Source organism: Nycticebus coucang, chromosome 21 (genome assembly GCF_027406575.1).
Source record: "Nycticebus coucang isolate mNycCou1 chromosome 21, mNycCou1.pri, whole genome shotgun sequence".
In the NCBI taxonomy this organism is placed as follows: domain Eukaryota; kingdom Metazoa; phylum Chordata; class Mammalia; order Primates; family Lorisidae; genus Nycticebus; species Nycticebus coucang.
The window spans coordinates 39,679,874-39,690,802 of record NC_069800.1 but is presented as its reverse complement, the minus strand read 5'-3'; the positions used below and the strand labels follow the sequence as shown (position 1 = coordinate 39,690,802).

Here is a 10,929-nt window from a genome sequence, read left to right as displayed (position 1 = left end):
CTGCTCTAAACGGTGTTGAAGGATTAACTCCTTTAAGCAGCAGGTATCATTTTTACAGCTGCGAAACTGAGGCTCAGGAGGCCAAGCGCCGAGCCCAGGGGTCACCCACAGGGAGATGGCACTGTCCCTCATTCCCCCCACGAAGCCCCGCGGCCGCGCGTGTCTGCGGCCCCGCGAGGGCGCCCCCACCCGGCACACCGGGCGGACGGGGACAACGCGGTGGCGGCGGCAGGGCGGCCGTTGGCGAAAGTGCGGCTGCGGACGCGCGGAGAGGCGGGCGGCGGCGGATGAGGAAGCAGAGACGGGCGGCAGCGCTCCTGGGATTGCGGGGCAGGGAAGGGCAACATGGGCCGCCTGCACTGCACTCAGGACCCGGTGCCCGAGGCCGTGGGTGGCGACATGCAGCAGCTGAACCAGCTGGGCGCGCAGGTGGGCCCGAGGGGCGCAAGGGCGCCGAGGCTCGGGTGATTGCGGGAGGTCGCGCGCGAGGGTAGGCCCGGGGTTGTCCTGGGGGCTGCGGAGAGTTGGGGGGACTAGACCAGGGGAAATCTGTTGTGCATTTGGGGTGTGGGGTATACGCGGGGACGGGCTGAGGGGAATTGGGGAGCTGAGGAATCTCAGGAGGCCTAAGGAGTTTGTGGGGACTTAGAAATGAGACTAGGGGATTTCTGGAGGAGGCCTGGGACCGAGGAGAGCTTCTGGGTCTTAGAAGAGTGAGTGCATGGGGTCGTTCCCAGGCGAAGGCGTTCGGGGGCGGGGGGGGGCGGACTTAAAGAATACACTAAAGGAGCTGGGAGCCTGAGGGAGTTTGGGGGAAGCGGCGCACTCCAAACGGAGGCGTTTGATAGGCCAAGGGAGCTTGGGGGGACCGAGAAAGGTCTGCACTTCGCGGCTCTAGTAAGGAGATCTGATGCGCGTGTCAGTTAGACCAGAGAGGGGCTCTATGGGCCTGAGGACCAAGTCTGGAGCAAGGCCCCAAGCTTAGGACAGTTCCTGGAAGTCCCCGTGGAGAAAAATCATATACATTGTGCACAGTGGAGGCCTCCATCCTTGATGGCAGTGCAGATGGCAGAGCCTTTTTCACCTACCCAGGCTGCAGGTGCCAGCCAAGTTAACCTGGGAGGTGTCTTGATCCTGTGCTACACTTGGAATGCCCCTTTCATACCTCCAAGGCAGGCTAAAAAAAAAAAAAAAAAAAAAATAGGTTAGGGCGGCGCCTTTGGCTCAGCAGGTAGGGTGCCGGCCCCATATGCTGAGGGTGGCGGGTTCAAACCCAGCCCTGGCCAAACTGCAACAAAAAAATAGCCGGGCGTTGTGGCGGGCGCCTGTAGTCCCAGCTACTTGGGAGGCTGAGTCAAGAGAATCGCCTTAGCCCAAGGATTTGGAGGTTGCTGTGAGCTGTGTGATGCCAGGGCACTCTACTGAGGGCAATAAGGTGAGACTCTGTCTCTACAAAAAAAAAAAAAAAAAGGAAAAAAAAAATAGGTTAATGTAACACTTCTCATAACCACTACAAAGATGCATGTTTCCCCCACTAGGTTGTGATAACTTCTCAGGAGATGGGGCTGCTCTCTTTCATCTCAGTATCCCCCACAACTTCCTGCACATGTAGTAGGCTTGTTTGTGGAATAAAAATCAAACTTATAACGGTGATTATGCTAGACGTATTCTAAGTTTGAGTTATCCAGTAGAAATAACCATGTCTGTGTCTTCTAGTAATCACGTTTAAAATTTTAAAAGATACATGTTATTGAACTGATTTTTTTTTTTGCAGTTTTTGACTGGGGCTGGGTTTGAACTCGCCACCTCTCGCAGATAGGGCCGGCACCCTTTCCTTTGAGCCACAGGCGCCACCCTGAACTGACTTTTTAAAAAAGAAAACAATAAGAAAATTTAAAAAGAAAAGAAAGAAATGGGAAATTAATTTTAATATATAGTATGTGATGCTTAATGACAGGGATATACTCTGAGAACTGCATTGTTAGATGATTTTGGTATATGCATCATAGATGGCACTTACAAAAACTTAGTACACACCTACTCCTAGGCTAGCCTGTACAGCATGTTAACTATACTGAATACTATAGGCCATTCTAACACAATGGTTAAGTATTTGTGGATTTAAACATACCAAAACATAGAAAAGGTACAGTAAAAATATAGTATAAAAGATTAAAAAATGAGGCCAGACCTGGTGGCTCATGCCTATAATCTCAGCACTTGGGACGCCTAGGTGGGTTGATTGCCTGAGTTCACAGGTTCAACACCAGCCTGAGCCAGAGCGAGACCCTGCCTCTGAAAATAGCCAGGCGTTGTGGCGGGTCCCTATAGTCCCAGCTACCTGGGAAGCTGAGGCAAGAGAATTGCTTGAACCCAAGAGTTTGAGGTTGCTCTGAGCTATGATGATATGGCACTCTACTGAGGGTAAAAAAAATAAAAAAGATTAAAACATGGGTACAGCTATATAGGGTACTTATTATGAATGGAGCTTGCAAGACTGGAAGTTGGTCTGGGAGAGTCAGTGAGTGTAAAAGGCCTAGGTAGGATATTGGATATTACTGCATGCTACTATAGACTTACATATAAGAACACTGCACACCTAGGCTACCCTAAATTTCTTTCTTTTTTTTTGGAGACCAAGTCTCACTATGTCACCCTCCATAGAGTGCTGTAGTGTCACAGCTCACAGCAGCCTCAAACTCTTGGACTTAAGTGATTCTCTTGCCTCAGCCTCCCAAGTAGTTGGGACTACAGGCGCCCGCCACAACACCTGGCTATTTTTTTGTTGCAGTTGTCATTGTTGTTTGGCAGGCCAGGGCTGGGTTCGAACCCGCTAGCCCCAGTGTATGTGACTGGTGCCCTAGCTGCTGAAAAAATATTTTTCTAGCCAGGGATGGTAGTGCATCCTATAGTCCCAGTTACTTGGGAGGATGAGACAGGAGGATTACTTTTTTTTTTTTGTAGAGACAGAGGCTCACTGTATGGCCCTCGGTAGAGTGCCATGGCCTCACACAGCTTACAGCAACCTCCAACTCCTGGGCTTAAGCGATTCTCTTGCCTCAGCCTCCCGAGTAGCTGGGACTACAGGCGCCTGCCATGACGCCCAGCTATTTTTTGGTTGCAGTTCAGCCGTGGCCGGGTTTGAACCCGCCACCCTCGGTATATGGGGCCGGCGCCTTACCGACTGAGCCACAGGCGCTGCCCTGAGACAGGAGGATTACTTGAACCTAGCCTAGGAGTTAGAGGCTGTACTGCACTATGATTTTGTCTATGAATAGTCCCTGCACTCCAGCCTGGAGAACATAGTGAGACTGTCTTCTATAAATAAATAAATAATATTTTTCTATCTTCAATAATACATTAACCTCAGCCTTACTGTAACTTTTTACTCCATACACTTTAATTTTTTTTTAACTTTTTGGGTCTTTTGCAATAACACTTAGCTTGAAACATTAACAAACAGAATGTACAGCTGCACAAAAACACTTTTCTCTATTTGTAAATGTTTTACTTTTTTTTGTTTGCTTCTTTGTTTTTTAAGACAGAATCTCACTTTGTTGCTCTCAGTAGAGTGCTGTGATGTCATAGCTCACAGCAACCTCAAACTCTTGGGCTCAAGCGATCCTCTTGTCTCAGCCTCCTGAGTAGCTGGGACTACAGTTGCCCACCACAACACCCAGCTGTTTTTTGTTTTTTTTTTTTTTTTTTTTTGCAGTTTTTGGCCAGGGCTGGGTTTGAACCCACCACCTCTGGCATATGGGGCCGGTGTCCTACTCCTTTGAGCCACAGGCACTGTCCCCAGCAGTTTTTTTTAGAGACGGGGTCTCACTCTTCCTCAGGCTAGTCTCGAACCTGTGAGTTCAGGGCAATGCTCCTGCCTTGGCTTCCCAGAGTGCTGGGATTACAGCCATGAGTCACCAAGCCCGACTTGTTTGCTTGTTAAATTTTTTTTTGGTTAAAAGCTAAGACAACAGGCTCGGCGCCTGTGGCTCAAGCGGCTAAGGCGCTAGCCACACACACCTGAGCTGGTGGGTACAAATCCAGCCAGGTCCGCCAAACAACAATGACAGCTACAACCAAAAAATAGCCAGGCGTTGTGGCGGGCACCTGTAGTCCCAGCTGCTTGGGAGGCTGAGGCAAGAGAATCACTTGAGCCCAGGAGTTGGAGGTTGCCGTGAGCTGTAATGCCACGGCACTCTACCCAGGGCGATAGCTTGAGGCTCTGTCTAAAAAAAAAAAAAAAAAAAAGAGGGCAGCGCCTGTGGCTCAGTGAATAGGGCGCCAGCCCCATATGCCAAGGGTGGCGGGTTCAGGCCCAGCCCCGGCCAAACTGCAACAAAAAAATAGCTGGGTGCTGTGGCGGGCACCTGTAGTCCCAGCTACTCGGGAGGCTGAGGCAAGAGAATCGCTTAAGCCCAGGAGCTGGAGGTTTCTGTGAGTTATGTGATGCCATGGCACTCTACCAAGGGCCATAAAGTGAGACTCTATCTCTACAAAAAAAAAGAAAAGAAAAAAACTAAGACAACACTGGGCAGCGCCTGTGGCTCAGTGAGTAGGGTGCGGGCCCCATATACCGAGGGTGGTGGGTTCAAACCCATCCCCAGCCAAACTGCAACAAAAAAATAGCCGGGTGTTATGGCAGGCACCTGTAGTCCCAGCTACTCGGGAGGCTGAGGCAAAAGAATCGCCTAAACCCAGGAGATGGAGGTTGGTGTGAGCTGTGATGTTATGGCACTCAACCGAAGGTGATAAAGTGAGACTCTGTCTCTTAAAAAAAAAAAAAAGAAACTAAGACAAGACAAGGGCGGCATCTGTAGCTCAAGGAGTAGGGTGCCGGCCCCATATATTGGGGGGAGGCAGGTTCAAGCCCGGCCCCAGCCAAAACTGCAAAAAAAGAAAAAGAAAAAAACAACACACACATTAGCCTAGGCCTACACAGGGTGAGAATCATTAATATCACGTGGTCTTCCACCTCAGCAAACTATCCTACTGGAAGGTCTTCAGGGGCAACCTAGTGCATGAAGCTGTCATCTCCTATAATAACAACACCTTCTCCTGGAATGCCTTCTGAAGGGCCAGCCTGAGGCTGTTTTTAACTTTTTTTTTTTTTTAAACAGTATGGGGCAGCGCCTGTGTAGAGCACTGGTCCCATATGCCGGAGGTGGTGGATTCAAACCCAGCCCTGGCTAAAAACTGCAAAAAAAAAAAAAAAAAGAAAGAAACAGTGTCACTATGTCACCCTTGGTAGAGTGCTGTGGCATCACAACTCAAGCAACCTCTAACCCTTGTGCTTAAGCAATTCTCTTGCCTCAGCCTCCCAAGTAGCTGAGACTACAGGTGCCTGCCACAACGCTGGCTATTTTTTGTTGCAGTTTGGCCGGGGCCAGGTTCGAACCCCCCACCCTCGGTATATGGGGCCAGTGCCCTACTCACTGAGCCACAGGTGCCGCCTTTGGCTATTTTTTGTTGTTGTTGTTGTTGCAGTTGTCATTGTTGTTCAGCAGGTCCAGGTTGGGTTCAAACCTACCTGCCTGCCTCGGATGGTGTTCCTGGCCGGCACCCTCCCCACTGAGCTATAGGCGCTGAGCCATTCACTTTTTTTTTTTTTTAATAGCTAGGAGTACATTCTAAAGTAATGATAAAAGTATGGTATTGTACTTTATATACATAAACCAGTAAGGTAGTTCTTTTATTATCATTATCAAGTATTATGTACTGTACATAATTGTATGTACTCTCTAACAGCTCAGTAGGTTTATTTACACAAGCATCACTATACACACAGCAATGCTTCTGGTGCAACATTTGGATGATAGGAATTTTTTAGCTCCATTATAATTTTTTTTTTTTTTTTTTGAGACAGTGTCTCTGTTGCCCTCAGTAGGGTGCCATGGCATCATAGTTCACAGCAATCTGAAACTCTTGGGCTCAAATGATCCTCTTGTCTCAGCCTCCTGAGTAGCTGGGACTACAGGTGCCCACCACAACACCTGGCTGTTTTTATTTATTTATTTATTTTTGTAGGGACAGAGTCTCACTTTATCACCCTTGGTAGAGTGCCATGGCATCACACAGCTCACAGCAACCTCCAACTCCTGGGCTTAGGCGATTCTCTTGCCTCAGCCTCCCAAGTAGCTGGGACTAAAGGCACCTGCTACAACACCCAGCTATTTTTTTGTTGCAGTTTGGCCTGGGCTGGACCCGAAGCCACTACCCTGGGCATATGGGGCTGTCATCCCACCCACTGAGCCACAGGTGCCACCCAACACCTGGCTGTTTTTAGAGGCAGGCTTTCACTGTGGCTCAGGTTGATCTTGAACCTGTGAGCTCAGGCAATCCACCTGCTTCGGCCTCCCAGAGTGCTGGGATTACAGGCCTGAGCCACTTTGCCTGGCCTGCTCCATTATAATCTAATGGAACTACTGTCTTATAATGTGGTCCATTGCTTACTGAAAAGTCACTATGCAACACGTGGTTGTAGTTTTCTGAATCCACAATATTTCAATATCTAATCCCTATAAAAATACTAATGAGGGGATCAGGTGGGGTAATTTATGGCAGTAATCCTAGTACTCTGGGAGGCGGAGACTGCTGGATTGCTTGAGGTCAGGAATTCCAAACCAGTCTGAGCAATAGTGAGACCCCATCTCTAAAAAGAGCCCAGCATTGTGGCAGGTGTCTATAGTCCCAGTTTCTCGGGAGGCTGAGGGAAGAGGATCACTTGAGCCTAGGAGTTTGAGTTTGCTGTGAGGTATGACACATGGCATTCCACCCAGGGTGACAGAGTGAAACACTGTCTCCAAAAACAAAAAATGAATGAGGGCCAGGTGTGGTCACTCATACCTGTAATCTTAGCACTTTGAGAGGCTGAAGCAGGAGGATCACTTGAGGCCAGTAATTTGAAACCAGCCTAGGCAACATTGCATGCATTGCATGACACTATCCTTTTTTTTTGAGACAGAGTCTCACTTTGTCACCCTCAATAGAGTGCCATGGCATCACAGTTTACAGCAACCTCAAACTCTTGAGCTCAAGTGATCCTCTTGTCTCAGCCTCCTCAGTAGCTGGGACTACAGGTGCCTACCACAACACACAGCTATTTTTAGACACAAGGTCTCGAGCTGGCTCAGGCTGGTCTCGAACTCATGGGCTCAGGCAATCCACCTAACTCCGTCTCCCAGAGTGCTAGAAGGAAGACCCTACCTTTTCAAAAAATAGAAAAATTAGCTAGATATGATAGTACCTGTAGTCCTACCTACTTGGGAGACTGAGGTGAGAAGATCATTTGAGCCCAAGAGTTTGAGGCTGCAGTGAGCTGTGACGATGCCACTGTACTCCAGCCTAGGCAATAGAGCAAGACCCTGTCTCTAAAAAGTAAAATCTTAAAATAACCATTTTTAGAATGAAAGCATAAATTAAGAAAAGTATATAGCCAGGCATTATGGTGGGTGCCTGAGCTGGATGCCGTTGCACGTACTTTTAGTCCCAGCTAATTGGGATGCTGAGACAGGAGGATTGCTTGAGTTCAAGAGTTCTGGGCTGTAGTGTGCTACGCTGATTGGGTGTCTGCACTAAGTTCAGCATTAATGTGGAGACCTCCCGGGAACCAGGGTGGGGGCACCAGGTTGCCTAAGGAGGAGTGAACCAGCCCAGGTTGGAAACAGAGCAGGTCAAAACTCCGGTGCTGATCACTTCACTGCAGCCTGGGCAACATAGTGAGACCCTGTCTCTAAAAATAAATAAATAAATAAAAGAAAACAAGAAAAGTATATATAAGAATATATCACCTTCCCCTTGACAGCTATCTAGAAATGAAAGCAACACACAGAGTTAGAGGTGGCTCGGGCCTATAATCCTAGGACTCTGGGAGGCCAAGGTGGGTAGTTTGCCTGAACTCAGGAGTTCAAGACCAGCCAGAGCAAACTGGGTGCCTATAGTTTCAGCTACTTGGGAGGCTAAGGCAAGAGGATCACTTGGGCCCAAGAGTTGGGTTCCTGTGAGGTATAACCCCATGGCACTCGTACCAAGGGTGACAATGTGAGACTCTGTCTCAAAAAAAAATCAAACAGTGTACAAAGGTATAATAGTAAAATAAAATGTTCTGTTATGGCCAGAAATGATTTTCATAGTTTGTCTATAGAGGAGGAAAAAAAAAAAAAAAGCTTTCCTTTCCCAGCATATATATGGATATCCTTCAACATTTTTTTATCATTTATTGTTTGCAGAATAAAAGGGAAGGGGCTCGGTGCCTGTAGCACAGTGATTATGGCACCAGTCACATATACCGAGGTGGCAGGTTCAAGCCCGACCCAGGCCAGCTAAACAACAAGGACAATTGCAACAACAAAAAAAATAGCCGGGTGTTGTGGTGGGTACCTATGGTCCCAGCTACTTAGGAGGCTGAGGCAAGAGAATAACTTGAACCCAAGAGTTGGAGGTTGCTGTGAACTGTAACGCCATGGCACGCTACCAAGTGAGACTCTGTCTCAAAAAAATAAAATTAAAATAAAAAAAAAAAGAATAAAAGAGAAGTTGTTTTTTTTTTTTTTTTTTAATTGAGACAGAGTCTCACTTTGTCGCCCTTGGTAGCGTGCTATGGTATCAGAGCTCACAGCAACCTCCAACTCTTGGGCTCAAGCGTTCTCTTGCCTCAGCCTCCTGAGTAGCTGGGACTACAGGTGCCTGCCACAATGCCTGGGTATTCTTTTTTGTCTTTTTTTTTGGAAGCAGGGTCTTGCCCTGTTGCCCAGGTTGTAGTGCAGTGGCATCATCATAACTCATTCAACCTCAAATTCCTGGGCTCAGTTGATCCTCCTGCCTCAGGCTTTGAAGTAGTTGACTACATGCATATATCACCACCCCTGATGTTAAAACATTTTTAGTTTTTTTTTTCCAAAACAGAATACTTCTGTAACTGTTTTCTTTTCTTTTTTTTTTTTTTTGTAGAGACAGAGTTTCACTTTATGGCCCTAGGTAGAGTACCATGGCATCATACAGCTCACAGCAACCTCCAACTCCTGGGCTTACGCAATTCTCTTGCCTCAGCCTCCCAAGTAGCTGGGACTACAGGCGCCCGCCACAATGCCCAGCTATTTTTTGATTGCAGTTCAGCCGGGGCCGGGTTTGAACCCGCCACCCTCGGTATATGGGGCCGGCACCTTACCAGCTGAGCCACAGGTGCCGCCCACTGTTTTCTTTTTTTTCCTTTTCAAGACAGAGCCTCAAGCTGTTGCCCTGGATAGAGTGCTGTAGCATCACAGTTCACAGCAACCTCCAGCTTCTGGGCTTAAGTGATTCTCTTGCCACAGCATCCCAAGCAGCTGGGAGGGACTACAGGCGCCTGCCACAATGCCCGGTCATTTTTTGGTTGTAGTTGTCGTTGTTGTTAGGCGGGCCTGAGCTGAATTCGAACCCACCAGCTCTGGTGTATGTGGCTGACGCCTTAGCTGCTTGAACTGCAGGCACCAAGCCTGTAACTGTTTTCTTGTTTTGTTTTGTTTTTAATTTTCAAAATTTTTTTTTTTTTTTTTTTTGTAGAGACAGAGTCTCACTTTATCACCCTTGGTAGAGTGCCGTGGCGTCACACAGCTCACAGCAACCTCCAACTCCTAGGCTTAGGCGATTCTCTTGCCTCAGCCTCCCAAGTAGCTGGGATTACAGGCGCCCGCCACAACGCCCGGCTATTTTTTTGTTGCAGTTTGGCCGGGGCCGGGTTTGAACCCACCACCCTCAGCATGTGGGGCCGGCGCCCTACCCGCTGAGCCACAGGCGCCGCCCTAATTTTCAAAATTTTTATAAGTTTTTAAAATTTTTGAATTATGGGGCTATAAGTATTTTTGGTTACATGGATTGCTTTTATGGTGCTTTTTTTTTAGAGACAAAGTCTCACTCTGTTACCCTCCAGCTCTTGGGCTTAGGTGATTCTCTTGCCTCAGCCTCCCAAGTAGCTGGGACTACAGGCACCTGCCACAATGCCCGGCTATTTTTGTTGTTGTTGTAGTTCCTCCAGAGGCCGGATTTAAACCTGCCACCCTCAGTATGTGAGGCTAGCGCCCTACTCACTGAGCTATAGGCGCTGCCCTGCTTTTATAATGCTTGAGTCATGCCTATAAGTGTGCCTACTACCCAGACAGTGTTCATTGTACACATTAAGTAGGGCTTTGCCTATAATTATTTTTTTCTTTTCTCTCTCCTCTCAATCTCTCTCATTCTCTCTCACTCTCCCTCCTGAGTCCTCTCTCTCTCTCTCTTACTCTTTTGCCTGGGCTAGAGTGCTGTCCCATAAACCTGGCTCACAGCAACTTCAAACCCCTGGGTTCAAGAGGTCTTCCTACTTCCTCAGCCTCCTGAGTAGCTGGGACTACAGGTGCCCGCCACAATGCCTGGCTATTTTTTTGTTGCAGTTCAGCTGGCGCCGGGTTTGAACCTGCCACCCTCAGTATATGGGGCTGGCGCCCTACTCACTGAGCCACAGGTGCCACCCCCTTCATTTGTTTTTAAACTTAATATATGGTGCATGTGTTCTGAATTCTGCACAAATAGATCTACTGCATCCTTTAATTAATTAATTTTTTTTTTTTTTGAGAGACAGAGTTTTACTTTGTCACCCTCGGTAGAGTGCTATGGTGTCACAGCTCACAGCAACCTCTAACTCTTGGGCTTAAGTGATTCCCTCCCAAGTAGCTGGGACTACAGGTACCCGCTACAACACCTGGCTATTTTATTGTTGTTGTTACAATTGTTATTGTTGTTTAGCAGGCCCCGGCCGGGTTCAAACCCTACTGTTTCCACAGCGCCTGTGGCTCAGTGAGTTGGATGCCAGCCCCATATACCGAGCGTGGTGGGTTCAAACCCCGCCCTGGCCAAACTGCAACAAAAAAATAGCCGGGCGTTGTGGGCGCCTGTGGTCCCAGCTATTCGGGAGGCTGA

The 10,929-nt window shown here is 48.1% G+C and overlaps 1 protein-coding gene across 2 annotated transcripts in view; it reads left to right on the top strand.

Moving 5' to 3' along the window:
* Positions 1-202: 202 nt before the first annotated feature.
* Positions 203-10,929, top strand: part of COMMD7 (COMM domain containing 7) — a 36,020-nt gene continuing 25,293 nt past the window's right edge. The window contains exon 1 of one of the 2 annotated variants that reach the window (XM_053574432.1): positions 203-429. In XM_053574432.1, coding sequence (XP_053430407.1) covers positions 346-429 — 84 coding nt within the window. In that variant the 5' untranslated portion in view covers positions 203-345. The remainder of the gene's footprint in view (positions 430-10,929) is intronic. The other variant, XM_053574433.1, reaches the window with a different exon arrangement.